Genomic DNA, 23,788 nt, shown 5'->3' on the forward strand with positions numbered 1-23,788 from the left:
GCTCTAAGTCTACCTCTACCTCCCAAAAAGTTGATTGGGAATATGGATCGTGAATTCATAGCTGAAAGACAGAAGGGACTCCAGAACTATCTCAACGTCATCACTACCAATCACATACTGTCCAATTGTGAATTGGTAAAGAAATTCTTGGATCCAAACAACTATTCTGTAAACTATACTGGTAAGTGAAGGATTGTAAAAATGCAGTAATAAATTTACTTGCCTAATAGTTGCTGAGACAAGGGTACAGGAGAAATTTACTCCTTCCTGATACAGAGGACCAGTCTCACCTTATAAATTGTGCATTAATCCTATTAAGGAGTGATCCTGTGGCATAGAGGAGTGAATTTACTCTGAAGTTCCCACATGCTGTCTGTCATGAAGCAGATCTGTGCATTAACTGTACTGTTATCAAGTTTGCAGTTACCACAAAGAGTGGTCAGGACTAAGAGAATCCGTATGAGGAAATGTAACAAGGGGAGACATAAGATTCTACCTAGGGGCAGTTTAAACTAGTGTACCTGAGCTAGGGCAGTGAGCCAAGACACGCAGGGAACTATTTCAGCTTTGCTGAGTACTTTGTGAAGCCCATGGTGCAAATTCCTCATGGTTTCTATAGAGACCCCATATATTGCTGTGTACTGCTGTTATAGCTCACAAATTCCTGCCCACTGCATCCTGGGTAGCTGACACTTTCACAGTTAGCATTCTTCATGCCTAGCTCTCAATGTTATACAGAGGTGGTGCATCTGTAATGGGGATACTAAGGCAGAGGTTGTGATTTGTCCAAGGGCACACAGTGAGCCATTGGGAATAGAATCTTGGAGTCCTGACATCCAGCCCCATGTCTAATTTGCTTTCTTTTAAGGTAGTCCTTTTCTAGAGTGCTGTATAGACTCTCATCCTTACAGTAACACGCGGGTGAGAGACGCTTACCCCTCTGTAAAACTCTTCCCATTTAACCAATAAGGGTGAGTGAATTTACCTAGGGTGTCAACTTTCCTTGCTTTCCTCTTCCAAATTCCTCCTTGAAACCCACCTCTGCCAGTAATCCCTCCTGTCTTCTTCACATTAGTAGTAACTGCTACACAGTCTTTTCCTGGGCTGCTGTCCAATGTCTTGTCCTACGTGTACAATTTGACCTTACACATACAGCCATGGACTAGCATTTGGGAGATGTGGATTCTATTCTTGGTTTGACCACTGGCCTGCTGGATGGTCTTGGGCAAGTCACTTTATCTCTCTGTGCCTCAACTTTCTTCTCTGTAAAATGGGGATAATGATGTTTGCTTCTTGGTAAAGCACTGTGAGATCTACTGATGAAAAGCACCGTCAGAGACTTTAAAAGCAGCAAAGAGCCCTGTGGCACCTTATAGACTAACAGACGTATTTATTGGAGCATGAGCTTTCGTGGGTGAATACCCACTTTGTCGGATGCATGCATCCGACGAAGTGGGTATTCACCCACGAAAGCTCATGCTCCAATAAATACGTCTGTTAGTCTATAAGGTGCCACAGGGCTCTTTGCTGCTTTTACAGATCCAGACTAGCATGGCTACCCCTCTGATACTTGTCAGAGACTTGTGTATTATTGTATTATGGTTCTACTTTGATTTTAAATTCTTCAGAACAGGGAATGTGTCCTGATCTGTGTAAAGCACTGTGTAAATGTGTGGCAATGTATAAATATGCATATGCCCGGCTTTGATCCTGCACCTTGAGAAATGTTGCTCAGTGCATAGTATAAATTGGGAAGGTGGAAACATTGAAGTGTGCATGTGCATGTTTTTAATTCTAATAATAAATTGACCATACTGACTGACCTTCTGGGAGCTCACCCAGCTTGTTAGGAGCCAATCCTTCTTCAACATGGACTGCTGCTTCTGCACTTGTATGGTTTTCCCCTTTCTCCATAGTCCAGCACGTAGCAGGCAAGTAGGAAAGGAGGAAGAATGTTATGGTACCTGTCCAAACAAGATTTTCCTGTTGGACTTTCTAAACGTTGTTGTCCATAGTAAAGCTGCTGGCAATAAATCCTTTTGTGGGAGACTAGGAATATTCTTCAGATCTTGTTGACTGAAAACTCTGTTCTTTGCAGAAAATACTAAATGCAGAAGATTCTAAAAAAACAATGACAGCAGCTCTCAAACTTGTTCACAGAGCTCTTGCTGATCACCTGTGGAGGAAGCTTGCTAGCCAAATGGTTCTGGCTTCTCTCCTTGGTTCTAACTTATGTTTCGGTAAAGAAAGCTGAAAACAGGGCTGGCTCCAGGTTTTCTGCCGCCCCAAGCAGCGGGGGGGGGAATTAATAATAATAATTAAAAAAAAAAAAAAAAGCCGATTGGCGGCACTTCGGCGGCAGCTCAGTCGCGTCGCTCCATTCTTCAGCAGCAGCTCAAAGAGAGAGAGAGGGACTGAGGGACCCACCGCCGAATTCCTGCAGAAGACCTGGACATGCTGCCCCAATAGCAGACGGAGTGCTGCCCCTTTGTATTGGCTGCCCCAAGCACCTGCTTCCTTAGCTGGTGCCTGGAGCCAGCCCTGGCTGAAAATATATTAAATATGCTCAATATTGCTTCCCCTTGTAACTAGTTGCCATATTTAGCCCCATAGCAGTTAGGTAGCTTTGAAGGGCAATGAGGGAGGTCCTCAGGATTGCAACTAGGGGGAGAAATGGCTTATGTGATTGCAGCTGGAAGGGGAGATGACCAAGAGGCACCCCCTCTGTTGGTGAACCCTAGACCTATAAGATGTGCCGGGTTGATGTAAAATGATAGCCTAATCCACCCCAAAAAGCTGCTTTCAAACGAAGGCAGCCATTCTACAATTTATTTCTGTAGCACTAACCAATGGAAAACCATACCAGAGACGATGTATAGTTTCAATGCCCCTATAAACTGTGAAATGTAAACCATTATTTTCGTAAAAGCACAGCCTAGCAAAGCAGAAACATGCTATTTACTTTTCATTTGTGTCCACGCTCTCCCTGAAATATCCTAGTGCAAGTGTGGCCAAACTGTGGCTTGCAGGCTGTATGCGACTCTCTTTTCCAGTTAAAGCGCGGCTCGCGGAACCCCCCCGCTTGCTACCCCCTTCTCCATCTACCTGACTTGGAGGGGTGGGAGGAGCTTGGGATACCTGCCTTGCAGCAGGGGGGCAGGGTAGGGACTTATGCCCAGCGAGGAGGGGAATCATGGGGCGTCAGCCCTTTGGGGCACACTTGCTGGGGCTCAGGGCTTCACAGCAGGAGTGGGGCTGAGCCCCCTCAGGCGCGCCCCAGCTTTCGAACTTCTGGAGATTGTCCTATACAGCTCTGCGGGTCAGTAAGTTTGGCCAGCCCTGTCCTAGTGTCTGCTGTCTCTGCATACAGTGAACTGCCTTTCCCTAAACCTTCTCTGACATTTATGTTAAGCTATGGAGGAGACCTAAAATATAAGTAATACATTAAAATATCAGCTCATCTAGTTACCACTGAACAAACAGTGGTGATCCTGTAAGAAGTATTCTGACATCCATATTAATTCAGAGCAAGTTCATCAAGATTACTGTTACAGCAAGTACCAGGGGAATTAATAATGATTAAGTCACTGCCTGTGATCTTGGCAGACCCCATTAGTGTGGCATTACTTTAAGTTACTGTTGTACCAATAAACAATGACTGTTGCACCATTTTCCTCTTCTCCAAGCATGTTTCCACAAATGGTCACAGGAAAATAATACACAACAGGTCAAATAAAATCTAAAACCCTGCATCCTTATTCACTCGCACTATTTGTCCCTGTCAAGATCAGTGACATTAGAGAAGTTTCATTGTTTGCCTGCTTTCCCTAATGATTGTTTCTCTTAAATCACCTTATGAACTCCTAACAGAGTTGCCTTTCCAGCTGTGGGGGAGTGCTGTCTGTCTCAAGTAAGCTGGAATGGTTTCATTTTTTCATAATTGCTCGCTGGATGCTGCCAGCAGAATGTCTGCAGGGAAGTAAGTGCCTTTGCACTAGTCAGCCCCTGTTACTCTGCAGGAGCAGAGCAGCAAGGAGTAAAATAAATAGATGAATAGTTTGTACGTAGTAATGGCAGAATTAAATGTAAGGTTTTAAAATTTGGCATTAAAGATGAATAACAAATGTCCTGTTGTGAGGCAGACCAGACACGGGGAAATCCAAACCATGAGCTTTGGATCTGGATCTGAACTGTCTCTGGGGGTGTCTTGGATCTTGTGGCTTAGGCCCATTTCTGGTACAGAGGAAATGTTAGCTCATGAAGTTTTGTGTTCCCTAAGCCAGCTGATTTACACTGTTCTCTTGGAAGATCTAAACTACTTCAGGTTAAAAGCTCAAACACTTTTTAGCCAAGTTTTGTGACTTAATTTAATAGAAAAAACAGTTTTGCTGCCTTGTTACGTGTGAAGCAAAGCCTGAATCCCTGGAGTTTGCTTCTGACTCTGAACATTCAGCAATATGTGTATAATTAACAGACTTTTAAAAATCTCTTTGCAGAAATTGCCTTACAGCATGTTTCGATGTTCTTCCGGTCAGAGCCAAAGTGGGAGGTGGTAGAGCCACTAAAAGATATAGGTAAGAAATGGGCAGTTTGGGTCTCTGGTCAAGGAGAGACATGGCTGCCATGTTACTGGGGGGTTGGGGGAGGAAGGGGCGAGTCTCTTTGTGAAGGAGACTTAATTAAAATGGAGAATTATGGTGACCGTTTGAGCCAAGTTATCATTATGTATATGGAACTGAATTTGATGAAGAATTTGGAGTCTTACCACTGATCATACTAAGCATTGAAACCTTAAATTATGTATGTTTCTTTCCACGTTGACATAATTTTGGTATGTGTTGGTATAATGCCCTACTGATGTAGGTTTACAAAGATCTCTAAGAATTTTCTTATTGGAGAAGCATAATAGAGAGTGAGCACATAAACCCTACCATGATTCAGTAGCTTTTTTAAAAACAAAAATGAAAACTTTTTCCTTCTAGGTTGGCGAATACGTAAGAGGTATTTCTTAATGAAGAGTAAGAATCAACCAAAGGAGCGACTAATGTTAAGCTGGGTATGCATGCATCTTAAATTTCATCCCACTTTCAGGTTCTTCAAGATAACTATAAATGAACTGGTCAAAGCAGCATTATAAAACCCCTCTGTGTGGTTGCCTTCATCCCCAACAAAAGTAATCAATGTTTTGAGTTCATCCTCAAGATCTTATTTTAGTGAAGCCTAACTTCATAGTGTGTTATCAGATATTGCATGTGAATAACAGAAACATGTAAACTTGGGTGCTTGGGATCCAGCTCTAAGGGTACATCTACACTTACCGGAGGGTCCGGCGGCAGGCAATCGATGTTCTGGGATCGACTTATCGCGTCTAGTGAACACGCGATAAAATCGATCCCTGATCGCTCTGCCGTCGACTCCGGAAATCCACCGCGGCAAGAGGCGGCAGCGGAGTCGACGGCAGCGGTCGACTTTCCCCCGTCCTCACAGCCAGGTAAGTCAACCTAAAATACGCAACTTCAGCTACGGTATTCACGTAGCTGAAGTTGCGTATCTTAGGTCGACCCCCCGCTGTAGTGTAGACCTAGCCTCAGTGGCAGTGTGAACCAATTGTGAGCTAGTTTAGCTTCTAGAATTTTTCTTTTCATAATGTATAAAGCATTACCTTGCATTAGAATTTTGCCCTCTTTTACTCTAGAGGTAAATTTTTAAGAAGCAGCTGTTTTAGTAACTTGTGAGCAAACTAAGTGAAAATCCTTCCATCTTTCTCTGTATATTAGTCAGCTGATGCCTTACTGTTTGTATTCCTTTCTAGGCTGACTTTGGCCCTGATAAATACTTGTCTGATAAAGACTTCCAGTGCGCTGTGAAACTTCTTCCTTCTTGTTCTGTGAGTGTTACTTTGATGACTCTTAAACTGAGCCAACCCAAAACTAACCCTTATGAGGACTAATCCTGAAAAAGTGTATGCAGTCAATATAAAAATATTGTGTACTGTGATAAAACTGCTTTCATCTGAAGAGCTCAAAGCCTTTGCAAACACTAGTTAAGCCTCCTACACCCTGGTGAGGTAATATGTAATCGCCCAAGAAAGTAGCAGTACCAGAAATGTCAGTCATGGCTGCTGTGCTTTTCTCTTCCTATCTTTCCATAATACTTGGAGTTAGCATCAGCTTTGATTGTAAATGTCCAAGATTTTCAGGCTCTCACAATAGCGCTGTCTCTACACTTAATTGTTTAACAACTCATCAGATGTCCTGAGGATCTAATGGATATCAATGAAATGTGTTTTGATCCTCTGTGCTCTGTCTGCAATCTGTCAGTAGCCTAGAGGCAGTGCTCTTATTTCCCATGTTCCAGGGAACACCACATGGCAGGATCCAATCGCAGTAACTCTATCTGAATAAGGAATGGTATTTGCTTATTCTGTGCGGCCTGTCTCCGCTTTCAGACTCTCTTGCTTTTTGCTGTGTCACCTTGGGGCTAATTCTTACAGCCACGTTTTAAATGGGTATGGTTGTTTTTTTCCAATCCTGCAAGCAAAGTTGTCAGCAGAAAGTAAATAGTGCCCACTTGCACTGAGTTACTCTAGTGAGTGATATTAATTTCTGAAAAGGTTATGAAACTAGTGCTGTGAATTCTTAGTCTTGAACTATCTCATATGCAATTCTAGGGCCTGAGCCCACAAACCCATGAGTAACTTTATCCAGCATAAATAGAGACAAAGTGGCTCAGGTAATATTTTATTGGACAAATTTCTGTTGGTTAGAGAGACCAGCTTCTGACCTTACACAGAGCTCTTCTTCAGGTCTGGGAAACTTAGACCTTGTCTCTGCTACAAATTACTTCAGTATAACAGATGATTAATCAACACCCCTGAGCAACGTGAGTTCTACTGACCTAAGCACCAGTGTAGACAGCGCTATGTTGGCTGGAGAGCTTCTCCCACTGACATAGCTACTGCTTCTCATGGAGGCAGGAATCATTAAGCTGACAGGAGAGCTCTCTCCCATTGGCTGAGAGCATCTTCTCCAGAAGCACTACAGTGGTGCAGGCTGTAAGTGCTCTAATGTAGACATAACCACATTCGGTGTCTCACAGTTAAACACAAGATGGAACAGATTGTTTAGCATAAATAGTTAATACATATTTCAAGGGACCACTCAAGGTGACCTGGCCCATTAATACTCCTTCAGTCATAAGGAACATAACAGGCCACTTCATTTTAACATGTATTTCAAGGGACCATTCAACTACTTACTTACACTAAACAATCTGTTCCATCTGTATTTAGCTGTGAGACACTAAGGGCAGGTCTATGGTACAAATGTACATCCATGCAGCAGCGCTGCTGTAGCATGTTTGGTGAAGACAATCTAAGCCAATAGGGGAGAGCTCTCCTGTCAGTTCAATGACTCTGCAAGAGGTAGTAGCTATGTCAGTGGAAGAAGCTGTCCCGCCATCACAGTGCTGTCTATATGGGGGGGTTAAGGTTGGTATAACTACATTGCTCAAGAGTGTGGATTTTTCATACCCTGGAGCGACCTAGTTATACCAATCTAAGTGTGGTGTCGACCAAGTGTGAGTAAGTTTCCCAGATCTGAAGAGCTCTGTGTAAGCTCAGAAACTTGTTTCTCTAACCAACAGAAGTGGGTCAAAATATAAGAGAATACCTCAGCCACCTTGTCTTTCTAATCTCTTGGGACCGACACAGCTCCAACATTTTATGCAGCATAGTCCCATTAAACTCCCCTTAAAGTTACTCACATGCATGAGTGTTTACAGGACTGGACCCTTAATCTTTTTTATCAACAAGCTAGTGACTGCAGTGTAAGAGATCATGAGGAAGAGCGCAGGTAATGAGGTTTGCAACCTCCTAACTTCCCCTGATGCCCACCAAATTCCCCTGAACCCTGTGCTTGGTCACCTCCACTTGAAGTACATCTGTTTTATCATGTGTGGGCAGGGGTGTGCACAAGGGGGGGGGGCAAGCACGGGCATGGGCACCCCCCCAATAATTGGAGGGGGCAAAGCAAGCTCCTCCAGCCCCAGGGCTGCGGCAGGGGCACAGAACATGCTGCTTCAAATGCAGTTAAATTTAAATTCCTGTGCACGTCCCTGTGTGAGAGTTACTAATTTAGGGCCTGATCCAGCCGTTACTGAAATTGGTAGTAAGATTCCTGTCTACTTCAGTGGAAGCTGAATGAAATCCTTGCTATGTTTGCCCTTGGTTAAGACTAAAGTAGTGGTCTGTTAAGCAGATGTGACTACAGACTCTGGCTTGTCATTTTGATAAACAAATAATTCAAATGCATGATATTACTTCAGGATATCTGTTCTCTAGTAAATGAATCTAGCATGAATTTACCGTAATCCACATTAAGATGTATGAGTCTTCTTAATTGCTTCTTCTTTTGGCAGCATCCCTACATTTACAAAGTCACTTTTGCCACAGGCAATGAATCCTCGGCACTGGTAATTAGACCATTCAATGAGAAGGGAACACTAAAGGACCTTATCTATAAGGTACTGTACAATGGTACTGATTTTTAGCAAAATGCTCTGCCATGTTTTTTTACTTTATGGTCTTTAGAGTGTATATTAATAATAGTATAAAGTACTTTTTATGTTTTACTGTTGAGTAAATCAAGAGTACTTAAATTTTCTTCTTTATAATTGCTTAGTACGAGCATGGCATTTTATATGTTCATTAATAGCTGTGTACTTTTTTTCTTTTTCTTTTTTCTTTCTTTTTTTTTTTTTTTAAAGGCAAAACCAAAAGACCCATTCCTGAAGAAGTACTGCAATCCCAAAAAAATTCAAGGTCTTGAACTTCAGCAAATAAAAACATTTGGGAGACAAATATTAGAGGTAACTCCTTTTACTGTCTAAAATGCATTTGTGACTAAAGGGATAATATCCTCCTAATTAACGGCTTGAAAATCTCCTCCTAATTAACAGCTGGGATTATTCTAATGGAAGGGAGTTAAAAATGTTGTATCCTTTTGCAGTTAGTTTATTTTGTACATTTGGCCACACTTTGTGTGTAGTCAGTTCAGTGTAGTCCCCTATATAGTTAGTAGGGCCGGCTCCAGGCACCAGCGTAGGAAGCAGGGGCTTGGTGTGGCCAATTCAAAGGGGCGGCACTCCATCCGGTATCGGGGCGGCATGTCCAGGTCCTCGGCGGAAACTCCAGCAGCGGGTCCCTCATTCCCTCTCTTCCTCTTTGAGCGGCCACCGAAGAGGAAGAGGGGGGGACCCGCCGCTGAACTGCTGCAGAAGAAGTGGCACGATTGAGCTGCTGCTGAAGTGCCACCACTCTTTTTGTCGCTTGGGGTGGCAGAAAAGCTGGAGCCAGCCCTGATAGTTAGGCCTCCATCCTGCAATTGGATCCTTGTGTGCAGACCCTTATCCTTGCATGGAGCCCCCATTGTGATGTAACTGGCGCTCTGCACAGGTGCCAGGGTCTGTCCATGTGGATCCATTTGCTGCGCTGGGGACTAAGTTAACTATCTTTTTTTCTTGCCGGAAAGCCCCGTAAATATAGACAGGAGTAGGGAGACCATAAAAGCACTAATAAGGGTAACTTTTGAAAAAATCAGCCTCTAGTACTTAAAAGGGTGCTCCATCAGAAACTGGAATTTTTCCAAATTAGTAAATTTTAAAGAAAAAATTCAAGTCAGCAGCATCCTTTTAAATCTCTACTTGCTGCAGTTTACATCACTAACTGTATTCATCTTCCAAAAAAAGTTTTTTAAACCATATTGTAGACTTTGGTTCAGTTTGACCCTTTTTTCTTATTTTTAAAAGACAGTAGATAAACCCCTTTTATCAGCCTCTTATTCTGCTTCAAGAACCTTTCAATATGTGTATTGGTGCTGTTTACATGAAAATCACTTCCAGGTTTATTGTGAGTGTTTGATCAGTGTCAACTTTCAAGACTTCTTGATTAAGATCATATCAGCACATATAATAAGATTATAGTACATCTCCTCTTCTGATGTTTTCCTTAGTCCAGTCTATTTTATCCCTTTTTAGCACTTGGTGAGAAATCCTGAATCTTGGCACCAATAGGAGCCTTAGGGAATTAGTCTTAAGATTTCCTTCATATACTTGTTTCATTGAACAAGCTACTTGTAACTCGACTAGATACACTCCCTTACACATGTGAGACTCAGGCAAACTTCCACCACATGAGTATCTGTGTGGTTATACAGGGTACTGCAGACGGGAGTTGGTCATGTTTTTCCTTCCATGGCCATTACCATTCATCAAATGTCTATTTGCAGGAGAGAGAGAGAGAGAGAGAGAGAGAGTAGATACAGACCTTTCACTTCACATGTGACAGTCCTTGCCCTGAGCCAGAGATCCTTTTATCCAAAAAAACTCTGTTCTTGATCCTTGCTGTCCTGCCCCATCTATCCCACTGTTTCTGACATGATGCTGTGAAGCAGAGGCTTCTGGGAGTTTTCAGAAGCCGTTTTGGGAGCTCTGTGGAATTGTGGGAGAAAAGGTCAAACTCCCACAGTCTGCTGGGAAACTCCCATAAGTCCATGGGAGAAGAGCAATAAAGGTGTGCATCTCACAGGATAGTTCCTTTATGGGGAAGACAGGATGGTTCAGATTCCAGCTACTTAAAAGAAACCAAATGCAGCAGATTCTGATTGAAGTGGCTAGAGGAAACAGTTGTTAGAGAGGAATGTGAGAACATGAACCTTTAGCGCCTGATGGGTTGGGGAAACCACCAGGTGAGGTATAGGGAGGAGTGTGATCATACAGGTGGTGCCAGTCCCAATCTGTGAATGAAGAGCTGTAGAAGATGGCTTGACTCTGTGACCGTGTGGCTAGAAGGTGGGAGCTGAATGGGGAAAAATGAAAGATTCAGAGTCTGGGGAGCTGATCCATCCATTGTGCATTCTTTTAAGTACACTTCAAACATTATCTGACAATCGTCCAAACAGATGTCCTCGCAGTGACACTTTTCTCTGATCTTTCAGGTATTAAAATTCTTGCATGAAAAAGGATTTCCTTATGGGCATCTACATTCCTCCAACGTGATGTTGGACGGTGATACGTGCAGGTTGCTGGATCTAGAGAATTCCTTGCTGGGACTCCCATCCTTTTATCGATCGTATTTTTCACAATTTCGGAAAATTAATGTAAGTCACTTAAAATATAAAGCAATAAATAGATATTTCCTACGTGAAAATTCATCGTAGATGTGATAGTAAAACAATCTGTGCTTGACAATAAAATATTACAATAGTTTATCAACCCTGAAAAGTGACCTTAATGCTGTTGTAGAAAGTACGACTTCTGTAGGCATCTGCTCAAGTTAGAATATATCTCTGGAATGAAATAGAGAATGTTTTCTCTAAGATGAATGGACTAGAGGCATTATGTAGATGTCTGGCTCTTGAAAACTCATAAGTTGGGCAGGGGTTGGTGCAGGTTATTTCTCAGCTGTTGATTTGCACATCAGCAGTAGACTCTGTCTACAGAGAAGCTAGACCTAACTTCCCCTCTGTTGGGAAATCTGCCCTGTTGTAGAACTTGCAAGCGTTTAACTGATATGTTGCCTTGCCCTCAAGTACTCATTGTAATAAATTACATAAGGTATCACATGGGACAGCTGCTGACCTTGTTCAACAGTTGTACTGAGTTGCCAAAGAAACTTTCAAAAGTTCACGGTTATATTAACTGTCAGTGCCATCAAAACTTACTAAAGTCTTAGCCAATAAGTACAGCCACAGATATGTCTGCTACTAACATAAATCTAAAAGCCAGCGAACATCCTCTATTAACACTTAGTTCACTAGGCTAAATTAAGCCAAATGCACTAAACTCTCTGGTATTTTGTACAAATAGTTCTTTCTTTGGATATTTTCCTTTTAATCTACTTATTGGCTAGTTGGAAATCAGTGGGGTGTGTGGTGGTGTGGGCATGTGTACTATTACTATTAATACATTTATATATCGTATATTAAATCTCGGTGTTTACTGTTTGAATAATAGAAAAATGCGCTAGCTCAAGACTTCCTTTCAGTATTCTGGTTTTCAAAAATCTATATTTTGTAGGAATAAGGGTTGTGTGAACAGAAAATAGTTAGGTCAATTATTAGGTTAATTAGCTGAATTGTCACCTGCAACTGAAAATGCCAAATAGATCACTTGTGAAGGGGTTATTTTATTAGAGGAGCCGTTTGGGCTAGTTGCAGTTTATGTACATAGTAAAACTGTTCTTCCCCTCCAAATTTAGCATCTAAATAGAAAAGATAGGCAAAGCATGAGAGGATTGGGATTATGTTTATCAATGGGGAACTGAGGCACAGAGACTAAGGGACTTGCACCAGGTCACACAGTTTGGTGGCAAAACTAGGAATTGAACCTGTATCTCCTGAATCCCAGTCTTGTGCCCTAACCACAAGCCCATCCTTCTTTAACGGAGCATTGTAAATCTTGGAACTGAAATGTGCAAAATTGCTTGATTCTAGCAAGCTGGGCTTTTGTCTTCCTAGACTTTAGAAGGTGTCGATGTCCATTGCTTTGGTCACTTACTGTATGAAATGACGTATGGGAGACCTCCAGATTCAATCCCAGTGGACGGCTTCCCTCCTGCTCCATCGGCGTCAGTCGGTCAGTATACTATTGGGGAGGTATTCGTCTCTGTTTAAAGTCACTTCAATTGTCTGCCTTTCTTTTAATCCAACTATAAAGGACATATTCGACTACACTAGAAACCTACTTAATATGTCTTGTAGCTTTAGAAGGAGAGTTCTGAGGCTGGATAATTTATTTACTAAATTAACTACAATAGAAAATGTACCATACCTGTACATTTCTGTATTGTGAGATGCCTTTTCCCTGAAGAAATATATATGGCACATAGATACACTGAGTTGCTTTATTATTCTTTCTTTACTACACAGTTTCTGATCATCTGGTAAAAGTAATATCTACTTCTCCTGAACTGTTTTAGTTGAAAAGTTAGTTAGGGAGTGTTACACAACAGTGCCTAATCTTTTATCCCAAACCAAGGAAAGCAATGTTAGCAAATGTGTTCCTGCAGTATAAAAATCTGCCCATTCTTTCTCTTCCTTCCTTCCTTCCTTTTTAAAGTGGCTGTTTTGGAATCCCTACTCTCCTGTGAAGCCCTAAAGAATGGTATGCCAGCTGTCTCCAAGATCTTACAGATGTCGTAAGTTCTCGTTGCCTTGTTTTTTGTAGACTTTAGTATTGTTAATTATATTAATATGAGCAAAGCTTTCTCTGTGCTCTCATCATTCATAATAAAGGGTTTTTTTGGGGGGGAGGAATAACCTCTTCTAAATGAGAGCATTAATGGTCTAACTTTATTTGATGTACGTCACTTGTAAAATATGGATGATGTTCCTTAAACTATTCTGACCCTTGCTACATTGTAGCATATAATACATTCACCCACACAGGTGGTGTTTGCATTTTAATGAAGGACTTTTGATTTTTCAACTTTAATTAATAAGCATCCATAAAACACTCCTTTATTTTATTAAAAAAATAAAAAATTGGCATTTATCAAAAAACCCCACTGGAAATGGTTTCTTGTATCTAAGGGCCTGTCTATATAGAGCAGTAATGTGGAGTACTGGGGCAAGATTTCTAAAGTGCACTAATGTGCTGCATGTTAATTGGTCCATGTAGATCCTACTGATGTACACTAAAAGTTCCCTAGTGCACTTTAGCATAGTGCTGTTTAAAATGGTTCTACATTAAAATATGCCAGGGAACATTACAAGAGATTATTCATTACAGTATTTATTTCTGTAATGAGTAAATATATAATATTACATTATACACATACTTATTATAGGGTATACAAAGAGAGCCCTGAAAACCTCTGATTTTGGATCTCTACATAAAATTCAAATTGCTAAAAAATCCCCCAAAAAGGGAAGTAAATATAAATATGAAAAATATAAGCCCGATGTACAGAGCATGTTGCTGTAATTATTTAAATGGGCCCAGCCATCCATTACGAACACATGCAAAAGTACATGGAGGGATGATAAGAAAACATCTAAGATGCAGAAGTGATCCTTAATAGATTTGATTGGCAGTGAGCCTGCAATGTGATTAACAAAGTAGATTTTATTGCTTTCTTCAATGTTTGTGCTCAAAATAGGGAATGGGAAGAAGTGTAATATTCTGTCCTTTAGAATTGTGGCCTAGTCCCCCGGTGTGTAGCTTGCCACACATTTTGGGGCGTGTTGTAGAGTTCTATATTCTCTGGTGGGAAAGGGTCAGTGCAGTCTTGTCTTTTGTCGTCTTTCTTCTTTTTTTATTTGAGGGGGAGAGGAAATAAACAGAAATCTGACAACAGGGAAATGGTATTGGTGTAAGAATGCATAAAAGTCATGAGTTAAAGAAGATAATCCATGTCCAGTCTAACCTGATGTGTACATGCAGCATGATTTGGAATGTGTAGGTTCTGGGTTCATATACATGCCAATACAATAAAAATAAACCTTTCTCTCCTTGAATAAAATACTATTCTGTAGAAAGAGTTTTTTTAATTTGGGAAGGGGAAAAAAATAAAAAGGCGGGGGCCGGGGGGGGGGGAGAAATCCACAAGTAGGTTTTAGAGGGACTCTGACAACTTTATCACACCTTTCTCTGAATGTTCTACCTACTATTGTTCCTGAGTGTCTGGATCTGGGATGTTGGAGAAGTTCATCACTTGTGTAAACATGTGGTGATCTGCAATAGTGTCAAAATTCTAAACTATTGGTCACAGGGGATTTAACTCTGACATTTCACTGGACAACCTTCTACTGTGTTTTCAAAAAGAAATAGAAAGTAGCTGGAAATAGTCTGAAAATAGAAATATTATAACAACATTGCCCTCTAGTGTACTTCCCCTGTGCTCTGAAAAGAGGATTAATCATTTGTATTGTTGCTGCTGTCTAGTGGGATTGAATGAAATGTTTTTTCCTTGTTCAATTACTTTAACTGGAGTGTTAAAATCCAGGTAAACGGAAATGTGAAGCTTTACTCAGATGTCTTCCATGCTCTTTATTGTTTTGAATATATGACTGGGCAAAGAGAGAGCTTCTTGTCAGAGGAGTGATCTTTTCGATGCAATGTACCCAAAAAAACCACCTGATCCCTGTAGTCGTTATGGCATTTTAAGCAAAGGGAGAGTTGACTTTGGGAGAGTCTAGTCTGCCTAACTAAAATTATCTTGTTTCAGCTGTCAGTGTTTCTCTTGGTCTCCTCCTAAAGCTGTTAGCTAGTCTTGCATGTTCCACATCAGAGGTGGCTACGTGTCAGGGAGGATTGCTATTTGTACATTATGACCCTCTGGATGAAAAGCACCATATACATGCCAGTGCAAAGACCTGAAGAAGAGCTCTGTGTGAGTGCGAAAGCTTGTCTCTCTCACCAGCAGAAGTTGGTCCAATCCACTTTGTCTTAGTGCAAAGAATAAGCAGCAGTGGAGGGGATGGTGGTAATACTGCATTCTCTTCTTGATCCTGTCTGTCTCTTGGAAATAACACACCAGCTTGAACTTTTCTTTCCTTTCAGATTATTCAGTGATATTCTACTAACGAATTCCGAGAAACCACAGTTTAAGGTAAAAGTGAACGACTCTGGCGTATCATGAATTGCTGCTGACTGTGTGGTTATGTGGCTGGCTTTGGGCCTTGGTGCTATCCATCTGAAATGGGGGGTTGGGTGAATGAGATGGACGCTTGGCTCTGTTCAGGGCTGCCAAGGCACCAGTGCTGCTGTTTCTTTCAGCAGCACTTAGCAAGGGAGCTTGTTGATTGGATTCCTTCATTGAAATGTCCCTGGGACACTTGTATTTCTTACTCATTAGATTTTTTTTAAGGATGATGGTAGCTGCTGTTCCTTACTGTGAACACTGACGCAAACTCAGGGTTTAGGGATAGTGGGGGAGGCTACTCAGCACCAAATTCTGCAGATGCCTCAAACTTCCCTCAGAAAAGAAGTTACTTGTACATAGTGGACAAGAGAAGTAAACAGCAAGATTTTCTTTGGTGTTTTTTTGTTATAAGATGAACAAATGTGAACTTCATAAAGTTCTGTAGGAGATTCAGGATAAACAATCTCTTCAAAGCATGAGTAACCTAATATAGATCCAGCGCCATGTCAGTTTACCAACTACTTGCCATGTGCGTTCCAACAGCAATGGTGAGAACAGACTCCTGCAGGATTGCATGGGAGCGTGATCTCCTTGCCACTGATGGGAACCTTCCCATAAGAAATCAACAGAACCACTGTAAACCATCAGCTAGTTCACAGTCCAATCTGAAGCACTGTATATCTGAACAGCTGCTAGATTAACATTGGCCTTAACTCCTCCATCATACACCATGCTCTTTTCCTGTTGTTGAGGCTTGCAGTCAGGTTTGGAGGGAGCAGTGCTTGCAGAAATCCCATGTGGTCTAGGTGGATACAGTTATCTTCATTAAACAATCAGTGTTAGAACCTGGGGCCTTATCATAGATCCAGAAATTCCTCAGATTAAAAGTGGATGTTTGGCAGTGAAGCTGTGTTAATTCTGCTTGGCACATCTCATACCATGATTATTTTCTTCCCTTTACCAGATTCCCACAAAGTTAAAAGAGGCATTGAAAACTGCCAAGGAATGCATAGAAAAGAGACTCACTGAAGAACAGAAATTGGTAATTTCTGCATTTCTCTATGGCTTTCCCACAGACATTCTTTCCCCTGATCTTTTAAACCAAAGATTTTATGACAAATGGTGAAATGTTAGATTTTTCATCAATAGGTTTAATAAATCTTACTGAGGTGAAGTATGCCTGCAAGACTATTGCAGTAGATGTAAGAAACATTTTAGAACAGATTCTTTTTCAATTGAATTATATTTGGGTGTCTTAAAGGTATGCTGCACCATGTAAGATAGAACATGAGAGTATTAAAATAGAAAACACAAGCTTGTTTGTTTTCTAGTTAACTTTATCATATTTAAAAACTACATGAGCTAAAATGGCTAATTGACAGCATGAAGCCAAACTTCCTGGCTTCTGACACTTTTGCATGATGGAGACACACACATGATTTTTGTGCACTGTATTGGCTTTTGCACATGCAGATAAATACATGGACAAACTGGAGGACAGTTTGGAAATCTGGCCATATATTGTTTTCTTATTAGCTTACATTTAAAAATAAAAGTGCAATTGGCGCCCTTAATGGACTATATTATGTTGGATACTTGAATATTAATTTAGTAGTCTTCAAAGGGCTGTTGAAATGTATAGGTAAGCTTGAGTCAGAAAGTCCAGATCTAAAGTTTCCTGAAGTTTGGGGTGTCTGAATCAGGGTTTTACCCCAGTCTGTTATAGGGAAGGAAACCAGATTTAAAGCTTAGGATCAGATCCAAGCTTTCCCAAATGTTGAGAGCGTTTTTGTCTTAGGTTTTGTTACAGGCCCACCTCTAGCTGAGGAAGAGATCAGTATGAGATGTATGATCTAAGAATGCTTTTTAGAGGAAGACTATCCAGTCCATGTGGTGGACAATAATATCGTTGGAACACATTTGTTTTTGCAGCACATTTGACGCCCCTCCGCTCCCTAGTAAAGGAGCCATGGCCTGATTGTGCAGCATGGATCTGCCATTGTCTTTAGTGGAATTTCCACAGTGAGTGGCTCCCAAAACGATTCCTACAAATTTATAAATCTAACTTTATTTTAACTCGTGTCTTCAGGCCCCAAACCAGTAGCAAAGATCTAAATATTTAAAATAAAATTCAAAGCCACTTGAGTATTTTCTCCAAGTGTTTCCCCTTTTCTGAGGTTGCCAGCTGAAAGTTTTGTACATTTCATGTGGGCTGTTTTGGTCTCTCTGTCTCTCTCTCTCTCTCATATTCTAAAGATTCACCAGCATAGAAGACTGACAAGAGCTCAGTCTCACCATGGTTCTGAGGAAGAGAAAAAGAAAAGAAAAATCTTGGCACGAAAGGTAAATGGGATTGTTTAACATGAGTTTCTGGCGTGCAGAGAAGTATGTACATTCCAAGTGTAGTATGTGCTGAAGAAATGAGAGAATAATGTGGATATGCTCCCACCCCCCATGACCTACAGGAACTCTTCGGAGAGAGAGAGCAAGAACATCTGTTCTGATTGTTTTCATGTATGCGGACAGGTAATGCGCTGTGCAGCAATGTTTAAATGCTGACAGCAGTTGATTTGCAGTAACTTTAAATGAGCTAAAAGAGAAAAACCGATGAGTGGCTATGCTATATGAATGCCTAAAGTACATAGAACAGCCTGTCCCTTAGCTTCCCATCTCCCCCAGCAGAATGTGCGATCTCCTGCATCTGCAGCACATTTCCTGCATCTCTGGTTCTGGCCCTTGTTGTGGTTGGCAGTAGGGCCATATCACTGCCCAAAGTGGGCAGCTGGGTATATTCCCCAGCAATGGGCGATTCTCTAGCTGGTGTAGAGTTGGCCCATAGGGCTGCGACAGCAGGAGTACGCTTGAGGGAAGAGTGTGGTTCGAGCACTGGTGATCCCCACATGCTATAATAACCCTTTGGGGGCTGATGCAAATCCTCATGTGTCAAAGGCATCTTGGTAAGAGCCCGCAGTGAAATGCTGTTTTATTCCTGTCTTTTCTCTCTCCTTGATTCTTAAAGAAGTCAAAGCTCACTGCCTTCGAAAGTGGGGAAGAACACTTAGCAAAATACAGCAACTCAAACAATTCAGGTAACTAACAGAGCCCTTTCAACAGGTTTACAGTTCTGTCTCTTTTGGATTTAAAAAAAAAATCAAATTGCATGCTGGTTAGAAAACCTAAAATCACTTTGAATTGTCTATTGTATACTAACAGACTATTACAAGCTGATCCTAGTATTGGTTATTTCATCATGGTCAAATTGTGGGTTTAAAAACATTCACTGGTAGTTTATAGTTTTATTAATAGGTGAAAACCTCTTAACTTAGTGCTCTGAGCGTTGGATGGAAGGTGTGGTGTTGCTTACAATAGCATTGGTCAGTCAATCCATTGGATACTTCATCCTTCACATGGAAACACTGTTGCAATTTGTATTTCTTGATAAGCAGTTATTAAAATGAATCCATGAGCTACGGGGGGTGTTACTGCATCTGTGTCCAGTCCTGAAGATGGCTGTGTGTGTGGTAAGCCATCACCTTGCTGATCTGTCTAGTAGTGCAGCCAGTTTCTGTTAACTAAAATGACTTGCAAGGGGAAGAAGTGCCCATCTTAAAGGGTGTAACTATTCCAGAAAGCAATTCGTTGTGAAATACAGTCTGCTATCAAAGTAACTGGTGAAGCTATAGCAACTGACTAGAAAGTTCTCTCCTAGGAAGAGAGATGGGATCAGAGTCTGCAGGCAGTGGGTGGAATGCACCTAAAGGAGGGCAAAATTTAGTCTCCGACTAAATGCTGTTGGATTTCAAAGCAGCCTACCCGCTGTTGACAAGCAGTGTTCCCCATTGGAGAATTCTGAGAGTGCGGAGATGTTTGTCAAGCCTGACACTGTGCGGCGGCTCGTCCGTTCAGACCGGTTCGGATTCTGAACCCAGTGCAGTCCGTGGGAATTAGGCCATTGACTTCAGTGGAAGCAGTCAGTCAAATCAGACTGTTTCGGCAGGCCCGTGTTACTGTAACGAATCCTGAAATCACAACTGTAGTTACTGTGGTTTTTATTTTGTTTAGCTGGCTCTGGGGCAAGTTCCCCTCTGACATCTCCATCGTCCCCCACTCCACCCTCTACAGCAGGTAAGTGAAAGAGACACTGCAGTGTTGGTCTGTCTTCTGTTAGATCATCTCCTGCCCTAGAAAAACTCATCATATCCTTAAGGGTGATAGAGTTTTAGGGGACAAGGACTGGCCATAAAAATGTACAGATGACATTTATTTACCATCTAGTGACAAAAGTTCAGACAGTTGCATTCTTCTGAGCATCCTAGATAGCCTTGTAACATACAAAGCCTTCTTGTTTAACGAATGTCCCTGTAATACTCCTGTAGATAATCTGTCCACACAATACAAATGCTTGTCTAAATCTGCACGACCCTAACCCTACCGTCATTGGTACTTTCCAGACATCCTCTGGACCTTGCATTATTTCGCAAACATGCTCTGCTTTTTGGTGATCCAGATTGCTGGCTCTGGAATGCTCTGTTTTGTGATTCAGCAATTTTGTATCATCTTTGTACCCCCTGAGTGTTAGATGCAGATCTGAGTATTAACCCACAATACATCATTTGAAATGGAAGTGTAAGGCTCACTGAGGAGCAGCATTATTAGAGGGTGCTAATACTATCCGTTTTCAGAAAGAAACATTGATACCAACTACCTATGCAGTAGTGACTAGCTCACCTGATTTCTGGTCCAAGGAACCTGCTGCATTGAACGGCGTCCGCTCCTACATCTAGGCTACATTCGTTGGTTAGGGAAATGACTGTGTGTGTGTTGGGGTGGTTGGCTGTTCTAATTGACCTTCTAAAAGACACCGTAGTCCACAAACTTCAGCAAAGAGTTTTTTCTGTGTCAAGTTCAGAATATGAGAATTATGAACTATGTCCTCTAAGAAGGATTCAGTCTTCCAGTTCCACTGGATTTAGGATACTAGAATGCCACTATAAGCTCTGTATTCAAGTAAGTGTTATCCTCCAGGTGTGACAACTTTTATTTTACATTTTGGTTGGGGGGTTCCCCCCCCCCCAAGATTTGAATGTGTTTTAAAAAAGAGGAATTTAAATGAAAATGCAAGAAACCGTTCTACCTTTCCCAAACGGATAGATGCTTAGAAAATAGTTCTTTGTTTTGTGAAATTAAGTTAGGGTTTTTTTTGTTTTTTTTTTACTTAGATTCATGTCTTGACATTGATGTAGATTTAAACTGAAATATGCTCTGTCAGTTTCAGCATGTGTTGGGCTTCTGTGTCATCTCTATTATGAACACCCTATCATATGTCACTCGTCCTTCTGACATTGTGTTCTTGGCTGCTTGATCTAGTCCATAACATATTTGATTCTATGCAAATTGTCCCTGCATGTGTGCTAATCAAAAAGTGCTGTGGCATGCAAATTAGTACTGCCACCATTTAAGAATGTATTTTTTTTGTAAATTGAATACATTCAGGATGGTATAAAAAGACCATCTTATTTTGCATTAATTAATGGTTAAATTCACTTCAAATATTAGCTATAAAAGGAAGTTATGGAGGCTTGGGTCTCTGATTTTCACCAGGAATATGCCTTTTCCACTTCTGTGTGCAATCAAACCATTAAATGACCTTATGGGGGGAAAAAACCTGACACAACTGAAGAACGTTGTTTAGAAAGAAGATACAGGCTACAGAAGCAGCATTCTGTATTCCCCATTCCCTGATTTTGACTAAGGACGAAAGTTTCATGGGGGCACTAATTGGTGAGGTGACTGGCAGAGGTGTCAAGCTTTTCTCCTCTAGATTTCTGGTCTGGATCCTGTTCAGGTCAGTGCAGTTGATTAACTTTGTGGAGGAAAAAAATGATCTGGTTGAGCACTGGGTTAAGAGTCTAAATAGCGAACTGTATTTAGACATCTTCATATATTGTAGCTGGAGTGCTGTCCTGAACCCTCTGGGGGTAGAACTGGGTAAGTGACATTCAGTGCTGTGCTTGGGGAATTAGCCACATCATGGCTCTAAATTAGAGGAAGTAAGGGTAGATTGCCTTCTGTGGTGCCTTCCCATTAGCAATTGGAACATGTAGCACTTAGCAGCTAGTGGAATGGAAACCTAATGGCCTAATCTAAGTGGAGTGAAGGCCTAATGTGCAGCCTCTCAACTAGCGGGATTTGAATAACTTTTAACGTCTTGCTTACTGAGGGGCCTGATCAGGCAAAGAGCCATGTGCCTTCATCTCCCTTCTCTTCATTCAGGGTTAAGGCAAATCAGTCCTCAAATATGGAAGGTCAGGCTGGTCCCTGTTTCCTAGTTTTAATATTGCCACTGCTAAAGCTGCTAGCAAACAATAATGAGCAATGCGAACAAATATCCATGAATAATCTTCTGAATTTCTCAGTGATTTCACTTTGGCTATGTTCATGACCCTTTTGTGTTTGCTTTCCAACACTTTTAGTGCAGAAAGTGAATTTCAGAGACTCATACATGAGTATTCACAGAGAAATTTGGACCCATAAATGTGTTTCGGTAGTGCTTGTGTGCATATCCAGTCACGGAGCAGAAACAATACTATGTGACTCTAATAAATTACAACAAAGCAACATAACTCAAATGTCTGTTCATAGAGCAAAAAGTTCCAAAAGATTAATCAATTAAATCTGAATAACGTGTACACAAAACATGGCTGGCTAACAGACATGCTGCTAAGAGAAGGAGACTAAACTTGTTGTAAATTATTCTCTCAGCTTTACTGCTAAATCTTTTTGAGATACCTTATTTAGGTGGTGGCAAATGCTGATTCTAATACAGGTTCCTATGGCTCTGAGCTTTTGGCTAGAGTGATTGTCACCTCCTCTTGCATGTTCAGTTTTTTTTTTTTTTTTCCTGACTGCATTAATTCTGCTCTCACTTAAAAATCCATTCATTTTCTGTGATCGGGAGTTGTACGTAAAGTCGATGGGATGGAGGACGCTATAAAAGGGAAAGTAGAACTCACTCTTCATTGCATGGCTCCTGACCCCAGTAAGCATTAATTAATGAGCCAGCTTATCTAGGAAGGAAGGTAGGGGCTGAAAGATGACACCTCTGGTCGATTCTATTTCCCTTACTAATGTGAGTGGCCCCAATTGCCTCATGGGTGTTCCTTCTTCCTTAGGAACAAAGAATGTCAGCCACACATACAGGATGGGGGACTCTATCCTGGGAAGCAGTGACTCCGAAAAGGATTTTGGGGTCCTTGTGGATAATCAGCTGAACATGAGCTCCCAATGTGACGCTGTGGCCAAAAGAGCTAATGTGATCCTGGGATGCATCAACGGGAATCTCAAGTAGGAATAGAGAGGTTGTTTTACCTCTGTATTTCGCAGTGGTGCAACTGCTGCTGGAATCCTGTGTCCAGCTCTGGTGGCCAGCATTCAAGAAGGATGTTGAGAAATTGGAGACAGCTCAGAGAAGAGCCATGAGAATGATTTAAAAGATTAGAAAACCTGCCTTATAGTGATAGATTGAGCTCCTTGAGTCTACTTAGTTTAACAAAGAGAAGGTTAAGGGGTGACTTGATCACAGTCTATATACCTACATGGGGAGCAAATATTTAACAATGGGCTTTCCAATCTAGCAGAGAAAGGTGTAACAATCCAATGGCTGGAAGTTGAAGATAAGACAAATTCAGACTGGAAATGGGGCATAAACAGTGGGAGTAATTAGCCATTGGAACAAATCCCCTAGGGTCCTGGTGGATTCTCCATCATGGACCGTTTTTAAATCGGGATTGGATGTTTTGCCAAAAGCTCTGCTGTAGGGATTGTTTTTGGGGAAGTTCTCTGGCCATGTGATGCAGGATGTCAGTTGATGATCATCATGGTCCCTTTTGGCCTTAATCTTGTAAGTGGAGTTGACCCCAGGAGCAGGATTTGGACTTGACTATGGGTGTTTTTCTTTAGCTTTAAATCCTTCAATGAGAAAGACGTCCTGCTGACGGTCAGTGTACTGGTGTTCTGCTTTTTCCATCACTATGAGCCAACTTCATTGCATTAATTGTTCTTCCTTTTTTGAGCGTTTATCTGATCTGCACAATCTAAATGTTTCAGGGTAAAAATAAATGATTGGAATGTTACATACAAAATGAA

At 41.3% G+C, this 23,788-nt stretch overlaps 1 protein-coding gene across 4 annotated transcripts in view; it reads left to right on the plus strand.

The window, feature by feature from the left end:
* The window catches only part of PXK (PX domain containing serine/threonine kinase like), a 43,953-nt gene that overhangs the window by 12,944 nt on the left and 7,221 nt on the right, over nucleotides 1-23,788 (plus strand). For 3 of the 4 annotated variants that reach the window (XM_026650220.2, XM_026650221.2, XM_026650223.2), the window contains 13 exons: nucleotides 4,497-4,574; nucleotides 4,983-5,056; nucleotides 5,813-5,887; nucleotides 8,419-8,523; nucleotides 8,767-8,868; nucleotides 10,995-11,156; nucleotides 12,516-12,633; nucleotides 13,117-13,195; nucleotides 15,562-15,610; nucleotides 16,608-16,685; nucleotides 17,900-17,986; nucleotides 18,663-18,732; nucleotides 19,706-19,768. In XM_026650220.2, coding sequence (XP_026506005.1) covers nucleotides 4,497-4,574; nucleotides 4,983-5,056; nucleotides 5,813-5,887; nucleotides 8,419-8,523; nucleotides 8,767-8,868; nucleotides 10,995-11,156; nucleotides 12,516-12,633; nucleotides 13,117-13,195; nucleotides 15,562-15,610; nucleotides 16,608-16,685; nucleotides 17,900-17,986; nucleotides 18,663-18,732; nucleotides 19,706-19,768 — 1,140 coding nt within the window. Of the gene's footprint in view, nucleotides 1-7; nucleotides 182-4,496; nucleotides 4,575-4,982; nucleotides 5,057-5,812; nucleotides 5,888-8,418; nucleotides 8,524-8,766; nucleotides 8,869-10,994; nucleotides 11,157-12,515; nucleotides 12,634-13,116; nucleotides 13,196-15,561; nucleotides 15,611-16,607; nucleotides 16,686-17,899; nucleotides 17,987-18,662; nucleotides 18,733-19,705; nucleotides 19,769-23,788 lie in introns of those variants that run through there. The other variant, XM_026650222.1, reaches the window with a different exon arrangement.

The sequence above is a fragment of the Terrapene carolina genome, unplaced genomic scaffold (assembly GCF_002925995.2).
Source record: "Terrapene carolina triunguis isolate 2854851 unplaced genomic scaffold, T_m_triunguis-2.0 Scaffold89, whole genome shotgun sequence".
In the NCBI taxonomy this organism is placed as follows: Eukaryota; Metazoa; Chordata; order Testudines; family Emydidae; genus Terrapene; species Terrapene triunguis.